The following is a 25,851-nucleotide window of genomic DNA, read 5'->3' as shown; positions in this document are numbered from 1 at the left end:
TCCTGTGGTCATAACTGTCCCAATGAAACTCTTACCACATAAATTAATTTTAAGTCAACAAATATTTATCGGTTTGTTCTTGATAACATTGATAAAACAAACTAAACAAACAAATTTAGGTATTCGCAAAACTACTTATACTTCCTATTAAATTTCTGAAATATTGGAATCTTAGCTCATATGCTTTTACTCAAAAAAAAATTAACTTCTGAACATCAAGAAAATCTATCACATACATTATTGACTGACCTTTTGATTCACACACAATGATGTCTCATCTTGACCCAAACAGCTCTTCCTTGTTGATTATGATGTAGGCTACCCATCAAAGCCCTCTCCGTTCTCAGCATCAATCCAGCAGCATACCAGCAACTAATTCTCCAAAACACGAGCCAGGCCTCTTTTAACCAGTACTCGTTAAAAAAATTCCAAAATTCTCTCCTCTCTTTCTCACAATAATATTCTCTTCCTTGGACTTTACAGAATCAAAGAGATATTTCTTCTCAATTTGATCTGTCTCTCGTTCCACTTTCAGCTACACACTTCACTATCTAACAACCACTGGTACTTGCTTCTGAACTGTTCACGAAAACTTTGACTGCTCTTCTCCGATGCCGGTCACATTATAATCTCCTTTTCCAAACTCTGAACATTCAACCTTCTCTCATCCCCATTCCAGATTGCTAAGCCAATCAGAAACATTTCTCTCTCCCCATTCCTCTTTTTTCATTCGAAAAACCCATGCATCCTTCCAAACAAATACTTCTACTCATGATAATTACTTTTCGGGAATTCTACATATTTACTTGGGGCTTAAACAAAGAGCCTTAAAATTCCAACTTTCTCTACCTTACTTTTCTAAATATAACAATTACCTGTGGCTTTTGGCCTCACCCGTAACAAAGCAACCGTTTTAAAATTATAATCCCAGAAACAAATTGTCTATTCACATCACTTTATTTATTAATGTCTTTAATTCTTCACGGAAAAACTCATTAAGGATAACCCACCGCTTAAAAACTAACTTATAATAAATAGTTACAAATCAATATACAGGGTGTATCAAATTTATGTGCCCGCGTTATATTAAAAAAATAAAATTTTTATTCTATCTTTGATTGATAAAATGATACACAATAATATATATTGCCATCAGGTAGTACAACTAATCCTTGTTTTAAAATGTGTCTACTTTTGTGCATTGAATAAGATTGTCGAAATACTTGAAAACAGTTGTTTTATGTAAGTAGGCATATGCTGTATCTAATATTAATACAATTACCATTGGTTTATCGTATTCGAATTGTACAAAATATTATAGTAAGCCGTTACATATTGCTGAATGAATTGATTCCTTGGTATTGCTTGGGGCGCAATACTTTGCACAACAAACTTTTGAAATAGTGATATTCTAACACGTTCTACTGTTATACTGTTTGTCATTGTCTGCTATTATAACCAAACAAAACCCTGAACAAACTGTCACTCAAACCTTGTCTTAACTTACATAGAAACATTAATAAATCCCTTTTATTGTCTTTACCGTTTTCGAAAACAGGATCACTTCTCAGGTTTTCTTTAATTCTGGAGCATGTTACGGGTGGAATTGCCCCATTTCTTCCCCCTTAGATCCGCCACTCTTCAGTAATTTACTAAAGATAAGGTGGAACTGCAGCTTTGCTAGTATTGGATAACTGTGAAGCATTCATGAAAACATGATAATCAATGTAGCAGCACATTTTATGTCGCACTTCTTAAGTTTTCTGACAACTTCTCGGAGGTTTTCTGAAGACTAAAATACGATGCATCTATTTTTGACCACGAACTCATATGCAACACGCAAATATGCACGAATAAAATGAGTCCCGCTTCTTCCAATAATAAATAATTTATTCACTTGATTGTGCCTTAGTGCACTTAACGTAAACCATGTAAACCTAATGAGCGTTTCACGTTAAGAGTAGAACATTGCGGAGATAGCCCCATGTATTTCTTATGGACGATAGAAGCGCGCCGATGCCACTGATTAGAATGAATCGGCAGTCGAGTAGCCACCCGTGCCCGAGAGGTTTGGCAACACTGATCTCCATAAGCGTAACGTTCTATTCTTAACGTGAAACAAAGATTAGCACTCGAATCCAATAACTTCAGAAGGCTGTAGCTCGAGAATAGTAGTTATTCAGACCCAGGTCCCATGGACTTTTTTAATCTACACATCGAGAAGTATCATTGACCAAACTTTCGTTAAATTTGACCGGGACCACTTTTCTCTAAGGAGTGTTGCGGGGTTCTTAGAATTATTAAAATGTATTGCATTAATGCACAAACTTGAATTTTCAATTTTATCGCAAAGAAAATGTTAAAAAATAGTTTTCATTATTGTAAGTAAATAATGTTATAAAATTATTTTTAATTATAACATATTTTCTGTATATGAATTTTTGATATTGTCAACAATAGAGATATTCTTGAGCAAGGAGCACATTTTTTAAACACTTTCTATACAACTAATAAAATTTGATATGTGATGGGATATTGTAAAGATCTTCTTCCTTAGACTACTACAAATATTTCAAAATCAAAAGTAAGTAGCCAAATCAATCCACTCCTTCTCGAGTTAAAAAATAAAATAAATATAAGAAATAAGAATCAGAAGAATAGGGAGGGTATCAGATAAAATTGCAGGGAAAAAAATGAGGGGATCAGATAAGAATGGAGAGTGTCAAAAAATTGGAAGGAGAGACGATAAAATAGGAGAATGTCACAACAAATTGAGAGCAGTGACTCTAGAAGGCAATTGATTGTTTTCCCCGTCGCTTGGGCAAAATCACTCTACTTAGTTATTGGGCCATTCCATTTCAAATCACTCAATTTTGGAGCAAAAAAAATTTTGGACCTCCGATTTGTCTGAAAATTGGTATATAGCTTCTACAGGACGTAAAAATAAGATATTTAAGGTCAAAAAATTTTCTTCTTCTTTTTTTCTCAAAATATTATTTTATGCGATTTTACAGTTATTTGGTGTTTATTTATACAAATTTGCATTTTCTATCATAAAGTATCAATGAAAACATAATATTTTAATAGAAGGGACTCAAAAATGTCATTATATGGCATTATAACAAGTTACTTTGATTCAAAACAAGCTTTTGATCAAATTTTATAGTGTAGAAAACTTTACATTTTTCTCCATTCCCAAAATACATCATAATCGATTTGGCTGAAAATTTGCCCACAGATAGACAAAACATAGGACTTTAAGTGGTGAGAAGGATTTGAATTATATTACAATACCAAAAAAGTTACATGCAATATTATAGTCAAAAATATAGGCGTCTACTGTAAGTACAATTAACTCGAAAATATCGACCTCACGACAAAAATTGTTAATAAGAAATTGTAATAATTGTAAATACGATTTATTTGGAACAATTTCAGTTCCTACCATTTTTGTCGAAAATTTAAAAATGGCGGAGATATTGAGCACAACAGGTTTTCCTTTTAAATCAAGATGGCTGCTAACGTAACGGAGGAATTCATTCGTGATTTTAAATTTAGGCTACTATTGACTCCCCTAAAGATCAGAAAAATAAAATTTTGGGCAGCTCGGCATTCAAGGTCAAATGCTATCCCGACTGGACTAATATATACTTTTGAGTCTGATATTACTGCATGTAACTTTTTTGGTATTGTAATATAATTCAAATCCTTCTAACCACTTAAAGTCCTATCTTTTGGCTATCTGTGGGCAAATTTTCAGCCAAATCGATGATAATGTATTTTGGGAATGGAGGAAAATGCAAAAAACCGTATTTTAACGTTTTTTACACTATAAAATTTGATCAAAAACTTGTTTTGATTCAAAATAACTTGTTATAATGCCATATAATGACTTTTTGAGTCCTTTCTATTAAAATATTATGTTTTTCATCGATACTTTACGACAGAAATTGCAAATTTGTTTAAATAAACACCAAATCACTGTAAAATCGCATAAAATAACATTTTGAGAAAAAAAGAAGAAGATTTTTTGACCTTAAATATCTTAATGTTGTTCTGAAGCTATTTTCTTGTGGCATTTTTAAAATCAAGTATATTCAAATGGGAAATAAGCCACAATTTTACCTAAAATGATTTTATTAACGTTTCGACGCCCAAGTCGGGTGTCGTTGTCAAAATACAAAATAATACTAAATAAACAAAAATGTTGTTGCTTAGTAAAAAATTCTTCTAATAATTTATTTAATCTGACTCATTTATATCGGCAATTCAGACACGTATTATACATTTTAAAGTAGACGACTTTAAAATGATATTGCCAATATTGATGAGTTGCGTTCCTGGGACGACTTTACTAAAAGATAGTTCATTCGATTACATGAAATCAATCCCAACTCAAGAATATCCGCCACAAAAAATCATAGCATGTGATCTGTCTTTAAAAAGACAACCAAATGCAACGGTGAAAACCAGGAAAAACCTCGTGATACTATCCCGACATCGTAAGTATTTAGGTTTACATTTAGTTTACTCTCAAAACTAATACCTAATTCTGACTTGATATTTTAAATTTTAAATAATACTAAAATACTCAATGTACTAACTCGATATGTTACTGATTTACTAATTGTGGTATTTTCTTTCTATTGACTTCCTCCTTTCATAAAATGTATAATACGTGTCTGAATTGCCGATATAAATGAGTCAGATTAAATAAATTATTAGAAGAATTTTTTACTAAGCAACAACATTTTTGTTTATTTAGTATTATTTTGTATTTTGACAACGACACCCGACTTGGGCGTCGAAACGTTAATAAAATCATTTTTAGGTAAAATTGTGGCTTATTTCCCATTTGAATATACTTAATTTTAAATATCTTATTTTTACGTCCCGCAGAAGCTATATACCAATTTTCAGACAAATCGGAGATCCAAAATTTTTTGCCTGAGTGATTTGACATGGAATGTACCTATTATATTTCGTGTTACCAAAAATTCGTCAGTTTTCATCTTTTAGCACCTCTCTTTGAAATAGCTGTCGAGTTCTATTATTCTATAGCAGTTATGTCTCTGTATATCACACAAATCTTAAGTCTCCAAAACATCTCCTGAACTGAATGAAGTAACAAACAGGGCTTTTAAGTACCTGCCAATCAAAGCCATAGTTTATTTAGCAAATATTACGAATGATCCACACAATCTGAAATAATATCTGCAATGGTAGAAAAAAATTTAGTAGAATTTACAAAAAAAAAATCATGTTTTAGTCAGATTTAGCCATACGGCTCACACTCCCTCTAAGGGAAAAATTGACTCATCCCAGATACCTACGGTATCAAAAGGATTGAGCTCTGGTGGGACTCTTTCCATGTTGTCGAGCCCTAGGTCACTTGGTATGCAGGTGTATCTCCCAAAAATTTTCGTACACATCTGGCCGTTGCGAGTAGTACAGCTTTCTGCATGGTCTTGTAAAGATGTTCATTTAGACCCAGCCTTTTTATGCTTTCGAGGAGGTTCTTCGGAATGACTCCAGTAGTAGACATAACAATAGGTATCGTCTGGTACTTTGCATTCTCCATTGTCTTCTGGGTACTTTGCATTCTCCATTGTCTTAGTTATTAATAATATTATTATTTAAAGAAAATAATTATTGTTAAAATACCAGAAAGCAGAAGAAATAGAGGATGAAGACATATTAGAAATGTTAAGTGCTCCAAGATAAGAAAAACATGAAATAGTTAAAAAAAAGACAAGAATCATACTTCAAAATTTTGATAAAAAACCCTTTATTAGGAGATTGAACCAATAAAGTAACATTAGACAAAGAAATAAGAGAACGAAATACGTCACGTAGAAAAGCCATTACAATGTTATAACATTAGGTATTTTATGGCATCAATCCATCAGCAAAGAAAATAAAAAGTGGCTATATGAGACTATTAGCTCCGAGCGTTAACAAAGTGTCAGTGTCAAAGCAAAATCAACCAACCTGCTCATGGTGGCGGTTTTTTGAAAGTTTGTAAGGACGCTTTGGATATGTTTAAATGGGACATTTAAAAAAATGCCGTGTTACGCTAGTGATATCATCTATTAATATAAAAAGAAAACAAAAACCCACTTAATCTGATATAAATTCTTCAATTTCCAATATTGATTATCAGTTTGATTATGTATAGGTACATAACCTCACTATCGCAGTTTATGTCAATAAATCTTTATTAATGAAAAAGAAAATATTTTTGTTGCACTATAAATTACATTATAAATTAATAACTAATGAATTCTAACAATTGTATTCGGTTATTATCACTACAAAATAAAATATTCAAGTTTAACAAAATAATCCCATAAGACTCAATGTTAAAACGTCCTTACAAATCTGACAGCGTGTCACGTGACTGTACATAGAGGGGAGACTCACGGAGCGAATTGTGAATAGCATCACTCTGTAGCTAGACAGCTGTGACATATGGCCACTGAAACAAAGAACACTGGCAACGTTGACAGCAACGGAAATGGATTTTTAGCGAAGTGCAGCAGGAAGATCTAGAAGAGAAAGGATTACCAATGAGTGCATTAGAGTAATAATTGGAATCAAATGAACAGTCACGGATGACCTATCAACAAAACAACTTATCCGGTTTGGACTTCTACACAGAGAATGGATCTTCTTCTTCTTTAAGTGTCATCTCCGTGACGAAGGTCGGCCATCTCATAGCTATTCGGATTTTAGAGACGGTGCTCTGAAAAGTTCATTTGATGTACATCCGTACCATTCTCTCAGGTTGCGCAGTCACAATATTCTGTATCTTCGTATGCTTCTTTTCCTTGAATCTTTCCCTACATAATCAATTGGAGCAAGTTATAACTCTCTCCACGTGTAATATGTCCGAGATATTCCAATTTTCTTGTTTTGATTATATTTAAGATTTCTTTATTCATCTTTCTCAGAACCTCTTTGTTTGTGACATGTTCTGTCCACGATATTTTTAGAATTCTTCTGTACACACACAGCTCGAATGATTCTAGTTCTTTCATTGATGCAGCATTCAAGGTCCAAGCTTTCATTCCATAAAACAAAGTCGAGAAAATGTAGCACTTAGCCAACCTAACTCTTAGCTCCAACTTCAAATCTCTTGTGCAGAGCACTTTTGTCATTTTGTTAAAATTTGCTCTAGCCTTTTCTATTCTGATATTGATTTCCTGTAAGTTATCTCCTGTGGAGTTGATCATTGTTCCAAGGTATGCATATTGGTCGGGTCGTTCAATATTGGATCCGTTTATGAAGAGATTCTCGTTATTTCTTTGAGTTTTTGATATTCTCATAAACTTTGTCTTCTTGACGTTCATTGTTAGACCGTCTTCTTGTCCAAACTCCGCTATTATGGTCACCAGCCTCTGAAGATCCCCAATATTTTCAGCTAAGATGACAGTGTCACCCGCATATCTAATGTTGTTAACCCCTTCGGTACGGTGATGCACCCGTGTGCATCATGCTTGCCTGTCTGCTCAGTACGGTGATGCACACGGGTGCATCATGAGTTTGGTTCGCCATAAGGCGGTGCCACCATCTTCATCATATTTCAGGTATTTTTGTTCTGTTCGAATTACTTTACTCAAATCTAAAAGTGGGGAAACCACGACCAAAAGATGGGGTTGTGTGGGAGGTGAATTTACTGTGCTACTGTTTACAACTTACCTTACCTTGCAAGATAATTCGGATGGAATTTCCCAGATTAGGAGACTGGGACGATATCGAGCAAAAAATAATCTGGGGAATTCCATACGAATTATCAGTAGTAATTGCACAAGAGCTCTGAAATTATTGAATTTTTCCCGAGTGACACTTTGACAGTTTTAATTTCACGAGCCGAAGGCGAGTGAAATTATGTCAAAGTGTCACGAGAGCAAAAATTCTATATTAATTTCAGAGGTCGAGTGCAATTTGTTGCGATTATTTCATGAATAAAACTGTTCAAAACCAAAATTTTATTGTAATTTATTTATGTAAGTACCATTAAACACACAGTTTTTATAAATATTTGACGATTGAAAGTCATCACTTTTATAATTTTTAAAACATTAATTGTCATTAATGTTACTGAATGTATTTTTTCGTAACAACGAAGGGCATCTGACGTAATATACTTAACGACGGGAGATTATCAAAAATTATCGATTTAATTCAGATTTCTGTAGCTTTCTATTGGTCAGAATCTCCTATGAATGAAATAATATTGTTTATTTTTTTTAATAATTTTTGTTTAAAATGTTTTTTTATGGATAAAATTTCATTTACCTCACATATTATGTAGAATAATAAATTTAATAAAAATAATTTTATTTCTAAAATAAGTGTTATTATTACATTATCTTTTATTAGTTGTAGTATGATACTGTATTTTAACCAACCGCGCGAAGCCGCTCGGTAAGAGCTCGAATCCGTATACAGGAGCCGACTTGCCGAATGACGGTCCGGCACGAAGGGGTTAATGGGAACTCCATTTACCTTTATTCCAGCTGTTTCACCCTCAAGAGCTTTTTTCAAGATCTCTCCCGAGTAGGCATTAAAAAGAATTGGCGACAACACGCATCCCTGTCTCAGTCCACGTCTGATTTCAATTTCCTCTGATAGCTGATCGTATAACACGTACTTTTGCTCGTTGTTTATAGTATAAATTAGATATAATGCTGAGGTCATAGTAGTCTAGCTTCTTTGATTCCAGGACATAAATTAATTGTTTATGTCGTACTTTGGGAGAATGGATGAACAACCGATATTAAAGGAAATACAAAAATGGCAACCAGAAAGAAAGAGAAAACGAGGTAGACCGGGAAAAAGTGGAGCGAAGGAATATACACAGCTGTGAGAAATAAACATAGAAGAGGACCTATGAAATAACCGGACGAAATGGAGGATTGGTAGTTGGGAAATGGCGAAGAACGTTATAAACTTAAACGTTATAGTAAAAGTATTCTTAATTTTTTGTAGCTTGTGCTACACTAACCTCGGCTTTGGAAAGGAAAGATAGTCGAAGTTAGTATGCAATTTGAAATAAAGTAAAGAAAGCATATAACAGGGAAGGAGAACGAAAGGATAGAATAGAGCACCGGCTAAGTAAGCTCGAGAAACAAGAGACAAAAAGGAAGGTGGGATTCGAGAGCCAGAAAAAGGAATAAAATTAAAACAGATTTCTTTCTGAAATAACTTGGGCGTGAAAGAATGAGAGCTGGAAGAATAAAACAGAAAGTTCCACAAATAAAATCAGACAGGAAACCTGAACAATCCAAAATGTGGGCGCCAGTTTTACTCCTCAGCAAATTAACGAATTTGTAGATTAACTAAATTAAATAAATTTTGTGGAAGTATAGAAAACAAACGTTTTCAGTGTGTTATTGTTAGATTTTAAATTTATGTTGTTTCCTTCTAAACCAACTACCCTGTGAAGTGAAACGGGAAACATGTGTAAAAAAAAGAACAGTAAAATTCTTTATAAAAGGTATATTTAAAATCCCTAAAAAGGGCTACATCACAATCACATAACTAGTTTTCGATTGGTTTACCAATCATCATTAGTGCTTATCTAAAATGAATATAACCTGGTAAAATGATGCAAAGATTTTGAAATTTTGACTACGGTTAAGAAAACTTGTAGGTTAAATTTACATGCTAACCACCAAGATATAATTTTACAAAAATATGTGGGTCAAAGCCCTGTACAAGTAATCCGTCAAGGAAACATCGGTTAAAAATGCTAACTTAAGAATGGATGTTTAAAGTATTTTACTAATATGCCCCAGGTAACATCTGAGCTGTGGTTTGACTTGTTCGCATGGTGAAAGTATGGCAGTAAGTGACAATGACATGGATAGAGACTTCCGAACGATGACATGACAGAAATGACAGTTCCACAGCGAGTTGAAAAATGAACCTGGCATATTTAAAGACTATGGTGTTCAGTAAACTAGATGTTGTAGTTAAAAATGTACTCACGTATATTGTCAGTGGAGGTGGTTAGGCAAACCACATTACACAAATGTTTGTATTCGAGAACTAAAGTCAGTAATCAAATCTTGTTGTCAAGAGACCTAAGATTTAAATAAGCAATTTTGTGTTGATTTAAAGTTCTCGAATTTATATAACTTATTGGTAGCTGATGGAATTTGTGTAAGTTTAAAAAAGAGATCACAATGGGGGTGACTGAGCTGTAAAAATGTCTTAAATAATCTAGGAAGATGTATCATTAAGAAAGCACAAGCTCAAACTTAGGCGACTAATTCCTAAAGACCTCGCAGGCTGCCCGGATCCCCAAGGGTCCAAAAACCAAAACCTGCTTGTACAAGCCACAATAATTTTCTTTTCATCTTCAGCCATTAAATCACCTTCATCTATCCATAACATACATATAAATTACTGATATCATTATCCACAAACCCAGATAGCACAAGTACGTTTTATGGACATCCAATGGACTTACATCTGTGTACATTGGAACGTCCAATGGACGTCCCGCTAAGGTACAATGCACATCCGATGGACGTCAAACGAACGTCCAGAGTTCACAAAATTGGACGTCCATAGAACATCCGCTACAAACGTACAGTGTACGTTGTTGAAGCTTTCAGTGTACATCTTATGTACATTCAATGTATATCTGATGTACATTCAATGTACGTCTTATGGACATTTTTGTTGGGCACTTTTCAGAAAGCAATCTAGTGTCCATAATTTTTTGAATACATATATAGCAAAAAGCCTTTAGATATTGGAAATAGTTCCTATAATACGAAACTTATACTTTAAAATATTACACAAAATAACTTTTTTATTTCTCTTTATTATAACTTTATTATGTATACTTTATTATAGGAACTTTATTAATGCACGATAAACAGCAAACACAAAGATACCACAGGATGTATTATATTGTATTTAATAACTTAATAAAGACAAAATTCAGATAATGGCGCCCTATGAAGCATGCACATTAAAATAGGTTTATTTCTGTTCTGTTCCTTCCAAACATTATTTCTTAGAACTTTAGAGTCAGTACGGTTGTATATTGCAAGCGGGTTTGCCTTTCTGTGAATTATCATAAATAAATCCTCCTTCAGTATTCCACAACAATTAACAGCGATAATCCCCTAAAAGTATCTGCCTAATACTACCGTTTACGACCGATAGCGTGAAGAGCGACACCGTTCTCAAGAAGATTCTCATTTAGTTTGGCGGGAAATTTAACAGTTACAAAATGCACATTTAAGATTTAAATTGGTAGTGTCTAATTATTGTAAGTTCTATAATTACCGATGCGCGATGTAGCTCCGTTATTCTAAAAAAGTTTACCATCGTTTTATCATCATCTAATTTATATAGGTTTAATTAAAATAATTTTAGTGGTTCAGTGTTTTAATTCAATGATGAAAAAATATGTGACTACATTTATTAGAAGCTTCTCGTATTCTACTAATAATATTGCTTTGATTAAAACAAGAAACTATATATAATTACTCATAATAATAGTCGCGTTTTGTGTAAAATCTCCATGGACCACAAATGGATGTCCAATGTACGTTGAAATCAAACGTCCAATGGACGTCGCGTAATGGACGTACATAGTACGTCCAGTTTTGGTCCATGGACGTTTGGACTTTAAATGTACCTTATATGGACGTGCATCGGACGTTGGGTGCTATATAGGAACATCCACATTATATAAATTTCCATCTACCCAACACCGTATTTCTACATATGACTATTCTCACCCTACCTATTCAATATGTCATTACCAACATATAACTCATCTATTGTAAAACCTAATCAAAAGTCTAATTTTCTTTCTGGGTCCCGTTCATGTTCCTTTCTCATTAATTTCATTACAGACATTTCATACCCCCAGCCCCTACTGTCATCATCTTATGACGGTTTTGGTTTTTGGACCCTTGGGGATCCGGGCAGCCTGCGAGGTCTTTAGGAATTAGTCGCCCAAGTTTGAGCTTGTGCTTTCTTAATGATACACCCCCTAGATTATTTAAGACATTTTTACAGCTCAGTCACCCCCATTGTGATCTCTTTTTTAAACTTACACAAATTCCAACAGCTACCAATAAGTTAAATAAATTCGATAACTTTAAATCAACACAAAATTGCTTTTTTAAATCTTAGGTATCTTGACAACAAGATTTGATTACTGACTTTAGTTCTCGAATACAAACATTTGTATAATGTGGTTTGCCTAACCACCTCCACTGACAATATACGTGAATAAATTTTTAACTACAACATCTAGTTTACTGAATTTTAAATGATTATTTTTCACAATGGAGGTGTTGTTACATCATTTCTAATTTTAACTAGCTGTACACCATAGTCTTTAAATATGACAGGTTTATTTTTCAACTTCCTGTGGAACTGTAATTTCTGTCATGTTATCGTTCGGAAGACTCTATCCATTTCATTGTCACTTGCTGCCATACTTTCACCATGTGAACAAGTCAAACCACAGCTCAGATGTTACCTGGGGTATATTAGTAAAATACTTTAAACTTCCATGCTTAAGTTAGCATTTTCAACCGATGTTTCCTTGACGGATTACTTGTACAGGGCTTTGACCCACATATTTTTTGTAAAATTATATCTTGGTGGTTAGCATGTAAATTTCACGTGAGTATAACCTACAACTTTTCTTAACCGTAGTCAAAATTTCAAAATCTTTGCATTTAGGCTATTGATTATGTACTATAGAAAGGAACTACAACGTTAACGGGGTTTTATTATTTGATATGGTCAATGAATCTCTATGTATGAAAAAACCGCGGAGTGCTACCATTTAAAAGGGTGCGTTTTTGAGAAATGGGTGAATTAGTCCCTGGGCACAGGTTACATTAGGGTGAGTTCTATGCACTTTTGGTACAAATACGTCTACCTAAAAATGGTTCCTGGTTAAATTTCCTATCTAAATATAACTTTTTAAAGTCAAAGATACTTTTTTTTACAAAAATATATTCAAAAGAAAAAGCACAAAGTAACCCAAAAGAAAGAAATTTTGTTTTTTGTCCCATAACTTTTGTCCACGGGGATATAGGCATAGACATTGCTTCACAGAAAAAAAACTTGCATATTTTCTCTTTAAAATGATGTTTGGTAGAGGTCATTAGGATTTACAGTTTTCGAAATATGATTTTTCAAAGTTCGCCACTCACAGTAATTTTGGGCAATTTTCCTTGTTATTTCCCAAATATTATTCTGTAACTTTTTTCTACGCAACTTTAGGCATATGCAATGGTACATTTAAGAGGAATAGAAATCAATTACCTTTAAAATGTTCTACTGTATAATGTTGTACGACTTCTTTTAAAGAGGTTATCATTTTCAAGATTTTATACTTTTAACGAGTTTTTATATTTTTTACGATTATTTTTTAACTTTCCCATTATAACTTTTTTTCTACATTTAGGTATATAAAATACAAAATAAGCTTTTATTATTATATCATATAATATATATAATATAATATTATATTAATATATATATATATATATATATATATATATATATATAATATGATACTATATAATATAATATTATATTATATATACTATATATAATATATAATATATTATATAATAATATTATTTTATTTTTATATTATATTATAAAAATCGTTAAAAGTATAAAACTTTGAAAAACCATAATCTCTTTAAAAAGAAGTCGTACAACGACACACAGTACACCATTTTAAAGGTAATTGATTTCTATTTCTATTTATTGTACCATTGCATATACCTAAAGTTACGTAGAAAAAAGTTACAGCACAATATTTACGAAATAACAAGGAAAATTGCACAAAATTGCTGTGAGTGGCGAACTTTGAAAAATCATATTTCGAAAACTATAAATTCTAATTACCTCTACTAAACAACATTTTAAAGAAGAAATATGTAGGTTTTTTTCTCTAAAGCAATATCTATACCTATATCCTCGTGGACAAAAGTTATAGGACAAAAAACAAAATTTCTTTCTTTTGGGTTTCTTTGTGCTTTTTCTTTTGAATATATTTTTGTAAAAAAAGTATCATTGACTTCAAAAAGTGATATTTAGATAAGAAATTTAACCAGGAACAATTTTTATGTAGGTATGTTTGTACCAAAAGTGCATGGAACTCACCCTAATGTAACCTGTGCCCAGGGACTAATTCAGCCATTTCTCAAAAAAGCACCGCTTAAAATGGTAGCACTCCGCGGTTTTTTCATATTCAGATATCCATTGACCATATGAAATAATAAAACCCCGTTAACGTTTTAGTTCCTTTTAGCTATCTTATTTTGAATATAATCAATAGCCTAATTATTTTACCAGATTATATTTATTTTAGGTAAGCTCTGATGATGATTGGTAAACCAATCGAAAACTAGTTATGTGATTGTGATGTAGCCCTTTTTAGGAATTTTAAATATATACCTTTTATAAAGGATTTTACTGTTTTTTTTATTACATGGTATACAGCCAACTACAGAAAAACTTTTTCCTTGTGGATTTTTTGGAAATTTTGGAAAATATTATGTAATAAGGCTCAATATGTGATAAGAATCTTAATAAATTATTTGTTACTAATTATAACAATTATAATACAATTACAATAATGAAAGTTTACGATATTACAATGTGATACTCGTACATATAGTTAAATAATGGAAAAAATAAAATCCTAGTCAGATTTATTAGGCGGTTTAAAAATAGAGTAACCTATTTATTTTGTTTGTGTTTGTACTGTTTAATCCAAATACCCAAAGTTAAATAAATACAAAGATAAAATATAATATATTTACTCGAAATATCGTATTTTACCGCGCTGTCTAGCAGCGATAAAAAATCCTGGATAAATTCTCCACTGAAGACTTTAAGTGGCTGATAACCACGTCAGCGATCACATACAGAAATTGGATGCATCCAAACGAAAGGTAAACCCATTTACTTATGAAGAACGGAAAGTTACTATTTAGGGAAAGTAACGGAAAAACAAAAGCCAAAAACCAAAAAACCTGGAACAATAAAATATTGTTTAGAATTTAGAAAAACTAAAGGGACAATTTTTACGGGTATGGAAAAGAAATAATCATAATTACCTTGTACAATGGATCTTCTAACTCTAACACACGACTGCTCGCCACTGGCTCGCCACAACAAAAAAACGAAGACAGATATTTAGATACCAGTGGCCTTTAGGCCATGGTAATAAGGCAAAAATATACCCTGTTCTTGACACTACAACAGCCAGGGTTCTGAAGCATTTTTTCGACAGGTAATACTTATAAGAACAAATTGTAACTATTTCCTACATAGTATCTGCCGGCCATTTTTATTTATAAACGATTTAGTGTCAAAAAATGTCATTTTTTCCTTTTTTTTTCAAATGAATGGAAAACATTGAAACTTATAGTTTTTTAGTACAAACATTTTCGAGACCATTGAAAGAGCTATAAAATGTCAAGCTTTAAATTGTTTAAATTTTATTCAAATTGTTTATCCCAGAGGGATTTTTTTTGCAATAACATAAGTCAGAAAAATATGATGTTAAAACCATTCTACAGGTGTCAAATGACACAGTAAGAGCTAAACTTTCAAACTGGTTTAAAAATAGTGAATAAAAAATGCATTTATTAGTAAGAAATAATTATGCAAAATTATCGTCAATCTTTCCTTATAAACTTTTTATTTTTTATATAATAAATAATATATATTTATTACAATTTTGTATCAATTATTATATACATAACACGACTTAATGAAAAAGTCATTCAAAAATTTTATAAGGAAAAATTGACGATACTTTTGCATAAATATTTTTTACTAATAAATGTATTTTTTATTCACTTATTTTAAACCAGTTTGAAAGTTTAACTCATGCTCTTTCATTTCACACCTTTAGAATGGTTCTAAAATCATTTTTTTTCTGACTTATGTTATTGCAAAAAAGCTCTCTGGGATAAACAATTTGAATAAAAAACAATTGAATGAATCGCTTTGAAATTTTTGACACATATTAAGCACTAAAGAGCCCTCATTTGACAAACATTTCAAAGCTGTGAATTAAATGAATCGCTTTGAAATTTTTGTCGCATATTCAGCACCAGAGAACCCTCATTTGACAAAAAGTTCAAAGCTGTACACTAATTTTTACAATAGTTATTGTGAAATTATTTTTTTGCAATTTTGACCTTTTTTCGCAATTATATTAACAATAAGTGAGTATATCAACCCTTATTCGGGGTGGGCAAGTCCTTGGAGGGGATACGAGAAACGATCGTGCGAGAATAGCGGAGAAATATTGTAACTTTCTTAAATAATTCATTGTCAATTGAAATTGTCAAATTGACGTATATTTCATCTCTACTGTCAATGAAGAAGAAAAATTATATATTGCTCCACAATATTGATATGATATGCAATTATTATATAAAGGTAAATTTAATTAATTGTATTTTGCTTGCAGTACTACATTTCAATAACTAAGTTTATTTACTACATACAATTGTTTACCTTTTAATAACATAACCTGAATCTTATTTTTTCTTCTTATTATTTTTTTTGACTATGGCCTTGACAATTATCCAGTAACCCGGACTAATATAATTGGCCAATATAATTAAAAGTGCGAATAATGTTGCTGAGCGTAGAAACCAGGTGTCGCTTTGCCGAACTTGAACGGTCCCAATAGTACGCCATTTTAAAGCTTTTTATATGCTGTCGAAGATGTTTGTACAAAAAAAGTTTTACTGTTTTCGATTGATTTGAAAAAAAAAGAAAAATGGCCGTTTTTTATACTAAATTGTTTATAAATAAAAATGGCCGCCAGATCCTATGCAGAAAATAGTTACAATTTGTTCTTATAGGTATTACCTGTCGAAAAAATGCTTCAGTATTTACCTTGGCTGTTGAAGTGTCATGGAAAAACCTTATTACCCTGGACTACTTTAGAAATATTCGAATTGCTACTTAAAAAAAACGAAACGATGTGTCGAGATGGGAACTGATATATTTATGTAGAGATTTTGTAACTCTAACACTTGATCTTGTGAATATATTTTAAACACCCAAAATGTCATGAATAGGACATTATACAGTTAGGTCATTATAAAATTGTATCTTTTTTTTTCCAGTGGACTCACAAATTTCTTCCTAGTTACGTTTCAAATTGGAACCTGTTGTGTCTATGTGGTCTTCGTAGCAGTGAACATTAAATTTGTAGGTGACGAATACACCGACCCAAAAATTGCGTTAACTTATTACATATTAATGTTCTTCGTCCCGTTTTTGTGTATAATAATGGTGAGGAACTTAAAAATTTTTGCACCCTTCTCTATTGCTGCAAATATAATAACATTATTGACAATTGGCGTTTGTGGCTACTATATATTTCAAGATTTGCCACCGTTTTCAGACCGTCCATATGCTGGGAAGTTCTCAAATTATTTCCTGTACTTTGGAACGAGTCTTTTTTCACTACAGTCCATTACAGTGGTAAGCACACTTTAAAATTGTAACACTTTTTTAATTTTAATTTTTCTCTTATTTTTTTTATACAGGCCAATGAAAACACTCTCCCTCGATATTGGGCAGTTATTATTAGGCAGATTTTAAGGAAATGAGGAAACAGGTCGATATTTGTTCTAAGGGAGACACATTTTTACGATACATATATCTGTAATTTATAAACCCCCTCCCTTCCAATTCTCCAACCCCTTGTTTTTAAATAGAGAATATACCATGTGCGGCACATCATCAGAAAGGCATGGAGTATTCTGACATAAAAATTGTTCACGATTTTTTTTTTCGATATTTGCACCGTCTTTGCAAAAAAAATCCTAATTTATTTAAAGTACAACATCTTAAAAATAAAACGTAACGCCTATGATTTGCTAATCATATTAATTTGCTAATAATTAATTTTCGTTACATTACAACTAATTTATTGCTTTTTAATCCAGGTGGACCTGTTTTTAGGTGGATGTGAGAGGTGGCATTCGGATTTTTGCGGATAAAGTTAGGTGATAACTTCGTTAATAATAATTGACTAGCTCCTTCTTAAATATGCCCGGAACATTAATTAAAAAAATAAAATATTTAAAAATTTCAAAAAATTTCGTTTTTTTTTAAACTTTAAAACGATTCATTTTGGAACAAAGTCGTATAGGAATAAAAGAAAGATAATTAAATTTTCTATCAGATACAAGTGGTTAAAAATGTCTAAATTTATCACCCTTGCTGCAAAATAGCAATAAATATAAAATAAGGGGGCAAAACAAGCCTGTCTTTATTCAATATTTTTCCATCACTTAGGCTACACTTGGAAACTTCCTAATTCGCTTAGGAAATTTTTGTAATGTGCTAAAACCGTCTGCCAAATTTCATTAAAATTGACTTAAGTACTAGATTTTCCATAATAAGTTTGCAATCTAAACTTTTTTTAAAAAATTAAAATTTTTAAATTCTTGCACAACAAGAACTAGAATATACAAAGATTTGTCAATTTTTTTACATAAAAAGAAGAACTAAACCTATCTAATACAGTTTACAGAATTGAAATCAGATTATTTAAGCAGCGTCAGCAATGTTTTAAAGTTAAAAACAATTTTTTGGCTTATAAACAAATTAGTGCTGTGGCCAGGAAGGGGTGCTACGGGCTTCTTTATTTAAATGGACTTACCCAAGTTTTTTTTATGTATTTTGACCCGTAGAACACGAATTTTTTGGGTAACAGTTGATCCGGATGTCGACAAGATTGTTACAAACAAACAACTTGAGGAATTACATAACATCGATTTTTCGCAAAATAAAACGTTTTATGTATTTATTGGGTAATTCTAAGCAAAAAAGTTCTTACAAGTTTTTTCGTAGGATGCATAGTTTTCGAGATAATCGCGGTGGAACTTTCAAAAAATCGAAAAATTCCAATTTTTGAACGCGAATAACTTTTGATTAAAAAATAAATTAGCAATTCTGCTGACAGCACTTGGTTTATACTGCCGTCCTTAGGAAAAACACCGCATATGCAAAAATTATGAAAATTGAGTTAGGAGCGAAAATTTGATCTAAAGGGTTTATATTACATGATTATTTAAAAAAAGTACAGTATTTACAACCCCAACTATATATTCTGAAAGAAATACTAAACCTAGCATCTACAAAAACATGCGTGAAACTAAGGAAAAACCCCGCAACTACAACATTACTTAGGTAAAACCCCGCATATACTTGTCGGAGCCTGCAGTTACTGTGTTTATTCTAAGCAATACCCAATTGCGGTGTTTTTGCTACGTAATTGGCGCGGTTTATCAATTTATTTACTTTCTTTTCAACTTGTGTATGGTGCGATTGTGTTAGTTTGTGTCTTAAGAAACAACGTAAAATTTTTAATGTTGAAAATCAAGTAGAGTAAGTAGTCTAGATTAAAAAAAATGCTTAAATACTTTTTTTTTAATTTGCTTAAAAAGTTTTTTTGTAGGTACATAAGTTAAGAGGATCGGAACGTATTTCCGGCTGCAATGCTATTCAAATGGGGATTCATTTTTTTCAAATCCTGAGAAAACTAATAAATATTTTTGAAAAATTTAAACGCAGAATAAAAGATTACGTTATTAGCGAGGGCCGAAAGTCCCTGAGAACTTCTATAATGTTTATTTTAATAAGTTACAGGGATGAAAAACTAAGAGAAAAGTTAGTGTGATTTTTAATTTCAAATATCTCATTCAAAATAAACTTTTTATTTATTCTAAGGGACTTTCGGCCCTCGGTAATAATTTAGTCTTTCATTCTGCGTTTAAATTTTTCAAAAATGTTTATTGGTTTTTTCAGGATTTGAAAAAAATAAACATAATGCCGTGGTAATATTTTCCAAATCTATCTTTGTCTTACAACGCACTCAGCCGAATATAATATTGTCAGTATATTGTCAGTCAGACACTGACAATCAGTGACAATTTTAAATATTTGACATTGCATCGGGAATATGTTGAGTTATTGATTAAATATTATTGATATATAGTGTATTTGATAAATAACTTATTTAAGACGTGAACTTAATAAAAAGTTATTTATTGTGTATTATTTGTGGAAGATCCAAGCAGAGAATACATCAGGATAATATATATTCTGTGATCCAAGTATTTTGTTGTTAAAGATGTTCAAAATTGTAAGCGTTCCATTTCAATATATTATTAAAAAATCACTTTAACACTTTTCCTCTTTTCTCGATTGAGTATTAGTTTTTGTTGTACAAATAAATTATTACAATCACTGAATACATAGTTAGTGAAAAAATTATCACATTTATTAACTGAATTAATAATTTGCAATTATAAAAATAACAGTTATCCAAGAACATTCAAAAGCCATCTCTTTAAATTAATGATGACATTTTCAAGTAGAATGACATTCTAGTAATGTTTACATATCCATACCAATGTGAATTTTACTACACGTCATTTGCCGTGTAAAGACAGAAAAAGTAGGGATTCACGTAAAATATTTGCGAATTATGTACCCATAGCCTTAAAACAATTTAAGATGTTTTAATCATATTCATTGAGTTTGTAAAACAACATAATAATTTAATTCACCTACAATTACATTTCCTTGTATATACATACATATTGTAAATTCTGACGCTATAGCTGCTCAAGATATTTGTATTAAGTATTTCGAACCAGGACACACCTTCATGTCCGCCGATAGTTTCCACATAAGGTGGAACTGTTTAAAAAAAGAAAAGAAAACCCTACGATTTTAATAATTTTGTGACAGCTGTTGGAAAGGCAAGTTTAAAAAAGGTTACAATAAAAAGAATGCAGTATACAGATTTTTTTAAGTGGGACAATTTCGCGTCACAAACAAAAATTAAAAAAATAGAGAAACGTCCTTACTTGGCGAAAATAACAAATTGTTGCCAACAGGGGATTATTTTCTCTAAAAAGTACAAGTTAACAAATAAATCCGATAGTATGTTTGAAATAACTTTTCTTCAAAATAAAGTTTTAAATAAAAAACTTCCCAATCCTCAGGCATTTACATCTCCTTGTGGAGTATCAAAAAATAAAAAAGAAACCCTTATTAAAAATCTAAAAATCATAATGCCTTCAAATAGATTACAATTTTTAGAAAACCTTGAGTAAGATAAGAATTAATAAAATAGTTTCTATGTATATTTAATTTTGTTTTATTTTTTTTTAATTTTGTTTGTTAGGGTTTAATCGGTATAATAAATGTGCTTTTTTTATTAAATATGTAGATTTAATAAATTATTCAAAAACTCATTTTGTTGTTTAACTATATTTTATGTAACATTATGCTAAGAAAAAACATCGCATATACATAACATCCGTAGATGCTGTAGTTTTACTTAGCAATTCCTAATATTACTTACAATTTTTTCCCAGTATCTGCCATAGTAGGGATAAAATTAGGATAAATTACTGCTACTTTTTTTTAAACACAGTTTATTTACAGACTTATTGATATAAAGTATATAATAAAACCAATTTTAGCACCTTTTAAAAGTTGCAGATTCTTTGAAGTCCATTTACTCATTTTTATAAATACTGTAGATGCGGTGGTTTTCCTTAGGAGGGCAGTATACTAGTCGAGGAAATGAAGCATTTTGGCTCGCAATTTTTTCGTCCAGCATTGATTTACTTGAAATTTTCACAGAAGGTAGGGAATAGTCCAAGGTACGAATAGTTTTCTATATCATGCTGCTGTACGCTAAAACCTTGAGGTGTAGTTGCCACCCCATCTCGGGGGTGGGAATTCATTATTACATTTATACCATGTACATCGATGTAGAAAGTAATTTTAAGTAAAAAATGTTTTTTACATTTTCTTCTTAAAACTAATATTTTTTGAGTTATTCGTGGTTGAAAGTAACAGTTTTTCGACGGAAAAATCGACTTTTTTAGAATGTTTTTTGAGAATAACTCGAAAAATATGCATTTAAGAAAAAAAAACTGTAGATATCAAAATTGTATCTTTTAGTATCACAAACGAAACTGTTTTTCTATAATATTTTTACGACCAATACAAACCGAGATGCAAGACCTTTTTTCGTCAAATGCACAATTTGAAAAAATCAAAGCCAAATAACGGGAAATCTTTGCATTTTTCCAGGAAAACTTACGTGATGTTTTTTCAAGAATACAATAAGATCTTTCAAAAAAAAAATAATAAAAAGTTTCTAGCATAAAAATTAAGCAACTTATGATCAAAAAAAGTCGGTACCTATTTTTCTCTACGAAAACAACAGTAAAAACAACCCCATACCTACCCTTGTAACTAAAAATTGGTCTTCGTCTTTCTGTAGTTCCTATAATATTAATACTATCAATACCTCCAAGAAGTGTGACCTATTTAAAAGGCCTAATTTTAAAAAAATTGGAGTTTAAAGAAAAATTTATTTTTTGCAATTTTGCATTTTTTATCATTTTCTTCAAAATATCTCCGAAAATACTGGAGATACGAAAAAAATGATGGATTACTAAATTGTAGCTTTTTTAATAGCTAAAATTTCCTTATACATAGGTTTTCATTACAGTGAACAGTTAGCGAGATATAACTGTTTAGAACATCTATTTACGAGAAAACACCCCCTTATTCGAGCCATTTAAACCCACCTCAATTAAAAAGTAAGGGATCTTATGGAATTTAATTTACACATTCCTATTACTATTCAAAAATTCTACAGAACTATTATTGAAAAAACTTTTTATCTCCAAAAATGAAAGAGCTATGTTTATAAAACTAATTTTTTTTTTCGAAAAATTCGAATAGTCCCCTTACTGGATGACTAAAAAACTATTTGTATGTGTATTTTTATATATTTGTTAATTCGTATTTTTGTGTAAATAAATGTTTTTGTAATTCTTTAATTCTACTTTTTTTTTCTGTATAGATCTATTAAATTGTCTACGGGTCATTCCATTTCAAATCACTCAATTTTGGAGCAAAAAAAATTTGGACCTCCGATTTGTCTGAAAATTGGTATATAGCTTCTGCGGGACGTAAAAATAAGATATTTAAGGTCAAAAAATCTTCTTCTTCTTGTTTTCTCAAAATGTTATTTTATGCGATTTTACAGTGATTTGGTGTTTATTTATACAAATTTGCGTTTTCTATCGTAAAGTATCAATGGAAAACATAATATTTTAATAGAAGGGACTCAAAAATGTCATTATATGGCATTATAACAAGTTACTTTGATTCAAAACAAGCTTTTGATCAAATTTTATAGTGTAGAAAACGTTAAAATACCGTTTTTTACATTTTTCTCCATTTCCAAAATACATCATAATCGATTTGGCTGAAAATTTGCCCACAGATAGACAAAACCTAGGACTTTAAGTGGTGAGAAGGATTTGAATTATATTACAATACGAAAAAAGTTACATGCAATATTATAGTCAAAAATATAGGCGTCTACTGTAAGTAAAATTAACTCGAAAATATCGACCTCACGACAAAAATTGTTAAAAAGAAATTGTAATAATTGTAAATACGATTTATTTGGAACAATTTTAGTTCCTACCATTTTTGTCGAAAAGTTAAAAATGGCGGAGATATTGAGCAAAACAGCTTCTCCTTTAAAATCAAGATGGCGGCTAACGTAACGGAGGAATTCATTCGTGATTTTAAATTTAGGCTACTATTGACTCCCCTAAAGATCAGAAAAATAAAATTTTGGGCAGCTCGGCATTCAAGGTAAAATGCTATCCCGACTGGACTAATATATACTTTTGAGTCTGATATTACTGCATGTAATTTTTTGCTATTGTAACATAATTCAAATCCTTCTAACCACTCAAAGTCCTATCTTTTGGCTATCTGTGGGCAAATTTTCAGCCAAATCGATGTTCATGTATTTAGGAAATGAAGGAAAATGTAAAAAACGGTATTTTAACGTTTTTTACACTATAAAATTTGATCAAAAACTTGTTTTGATTCAAAATAACTTGTTATAATGCCATATAATGACATTTTTGAGTCCTTTCTATTAAAATATTATGTTTTCATTGATACTTTACGACAGAAAATGCAAATTTGTTTAAATAAACACCAAATCACTGTAAAACCACATAAAATAACATTTTGAGAAAAAAAGAAGAAGAAGATTTTTTGACCTTAAATATCTTATTTTTACGTCCCGCAGAAGCTACATACCAATTTTCAGACAAATCGGAGATCCAAAATTTTTTGCCTGAGTGATTTGACATGGAATGTACCCTACTTATAAAAATTGCAATGTTATTAAGGGTGGTTTTAAGGGTTGAAATATTATGATATTATATCCTAAAGCATAAAACAATCATTATTTAACCAGTCAAAACCAAATTTTACCTATATTACAGTTTACAATGTTTTTATATAATTTTTGACAATAAGGGTAGTTTACACCCCTAAAAATAATCAACGCCCTTGAGCATGATATAGAATATGAAATACAGGGTAAGATGATCCTAACCCCAAATTTTTATATAAATTGATGCAAGCCGAAATTATTCTTTTAGGATAAGTAAACTTTTCATATATAGCTCCAACAAGGGTGGTTTTAAGGGTTGAAATATTGTGATATATCTTAAAGCACAAAACAATAATTATGCAACTAATAAGAAGCAAATGTTGACAATATTAAAGTTTAAAATGTTATTATATAATTTTTTACAATTAGGGGTGGTGTTCACCCTTAAAAAACCAAAAGCGTACAACGGCTCAATATATAAAATGAACTAGAGGGTGAAATGAACCTAATCCCAAATTTTTGTACAAATCGATGCTGGACGAAAAAATTGCGAGGTTTTGCCATTTTCCAGCTTCATTTCCTCGACTATACCGGTTTTATACAATTATACCGGTTTTAATTATTATTTGCATTGCTAAAAATTAATTTTTTTTTTATTAAATAAAGCCAAAAAATTGTTTATAATTTTAAAACATTGCCGAGGCCCCTTAAATAATCCGATTTAATTCTGTAAAGTGTATTAGATAGGCAAAGCACCTCTTTATATGTAAAAAAATTAGTCAACTTCTAAATGGTCTACTTTTTGTTCAGAAAGATTTTAAAAAATTTAACTTTTTTAAAAACATTTATATTGCAAATTTAATATGCAAAATCTATTAGGGCGATTTTAATGAAATTTGGTAGAATTACTAAGGTTCTAAGTGCCACCAAAGGGGTTATAGCCTAATAAAATAAAAAAAAGTCAAAATGTAAATTCGTACAGGTTAAAACAAATTTTATATCAAATTTTAGGTGGGTACAAAAGATATTTTCAAGAAAGTATCCAAATCATACAAGGGGATCATTGTTTAAATAATTAAAAAGGGGTCATTTTTGCAAAAAATATACTTTTTTAACTGCTGAGGTAATTCACTTATTAATGAAGGTCTATGAGATTTTTTTCTACAAAGTTGAAGGGTAAATCTTTCGTATAAGACTTACTAAATTAAATTTGACCCCCTATTTATTTAAATAATTGTATATAAAACTTTAAAAACAAATTTGCAAAAAAATATTTTTAGCGTTTTAAATAAGCACTATAAAATATCTTATTTTACGGTGTAAGTTGCGCTATGTTACCAGTATTAATTAAAAATACATTAATCGAAAAATATTTAATTTTTTTTGAGATATTGAATTTGTTTATTAAATGTTACTATATTTTCAATTGCAAAAACGTGGTTGTTGCCAAAGAAATATTCACCTGCTTAAGATCCTATTATTTTTATTTTTATGTATATTTTCGATAAATGTATTGATAAATTCAAATTTCAATTAAACTGCCCCCTAAAATGGCATTTGAA

General features: G+C 30.9%; 1 protein-coding gene across 7 annotated transcripts in view; it reads left to right on the top strand.

Annotated features, from left to right (window-relative positions):
• The window catches only part of LOC114340562 (proton-coupled amino acid transporter-like protein CG1139), a 212,350-nt gene that overhangs the window by 154,846 nt on the left and 31,653 nt on the right, over positions 1-25,851 (top strand). For 6 of the 7 annotated variants that reach the window (XM_050661956.1, XM_050661955.1, XM_050661957.1 and 3 more), the window contains one exon: positions 17,163-17,523. In XM_050661956.1, the coding sequence (XP_050517913.1) occupies positions 17,163-17,523 (361 nt within the window). The remainder of the gene's footprint in view (positions 1-17,162; positions 17,524-25,851) is intronic. The other variant, XM_028291321.2, reaches the window with a different exon arrangement.

The sequence above is a fragment of the Diabrotica virgifera genome, chromosome 9, assembly GCF_917563875.1.
Source record: "Diabrotica virgifera virgifera chromosome 9, PGI_DIABVI_V3a".
Classification (NCBI taxonomy): domain Eukaryota; kingdom Metazoa; phylum Arthropoda; class Insecta; order Coleoptera; family Chrysomelidae; genus Diabrotica; species Diabrotica virgifera.
The sequence above is the reverse complement of the archived record's forward strand: the minus strand, read 5'-3'. Positions and strand labels throughout refer to the sequence as shown.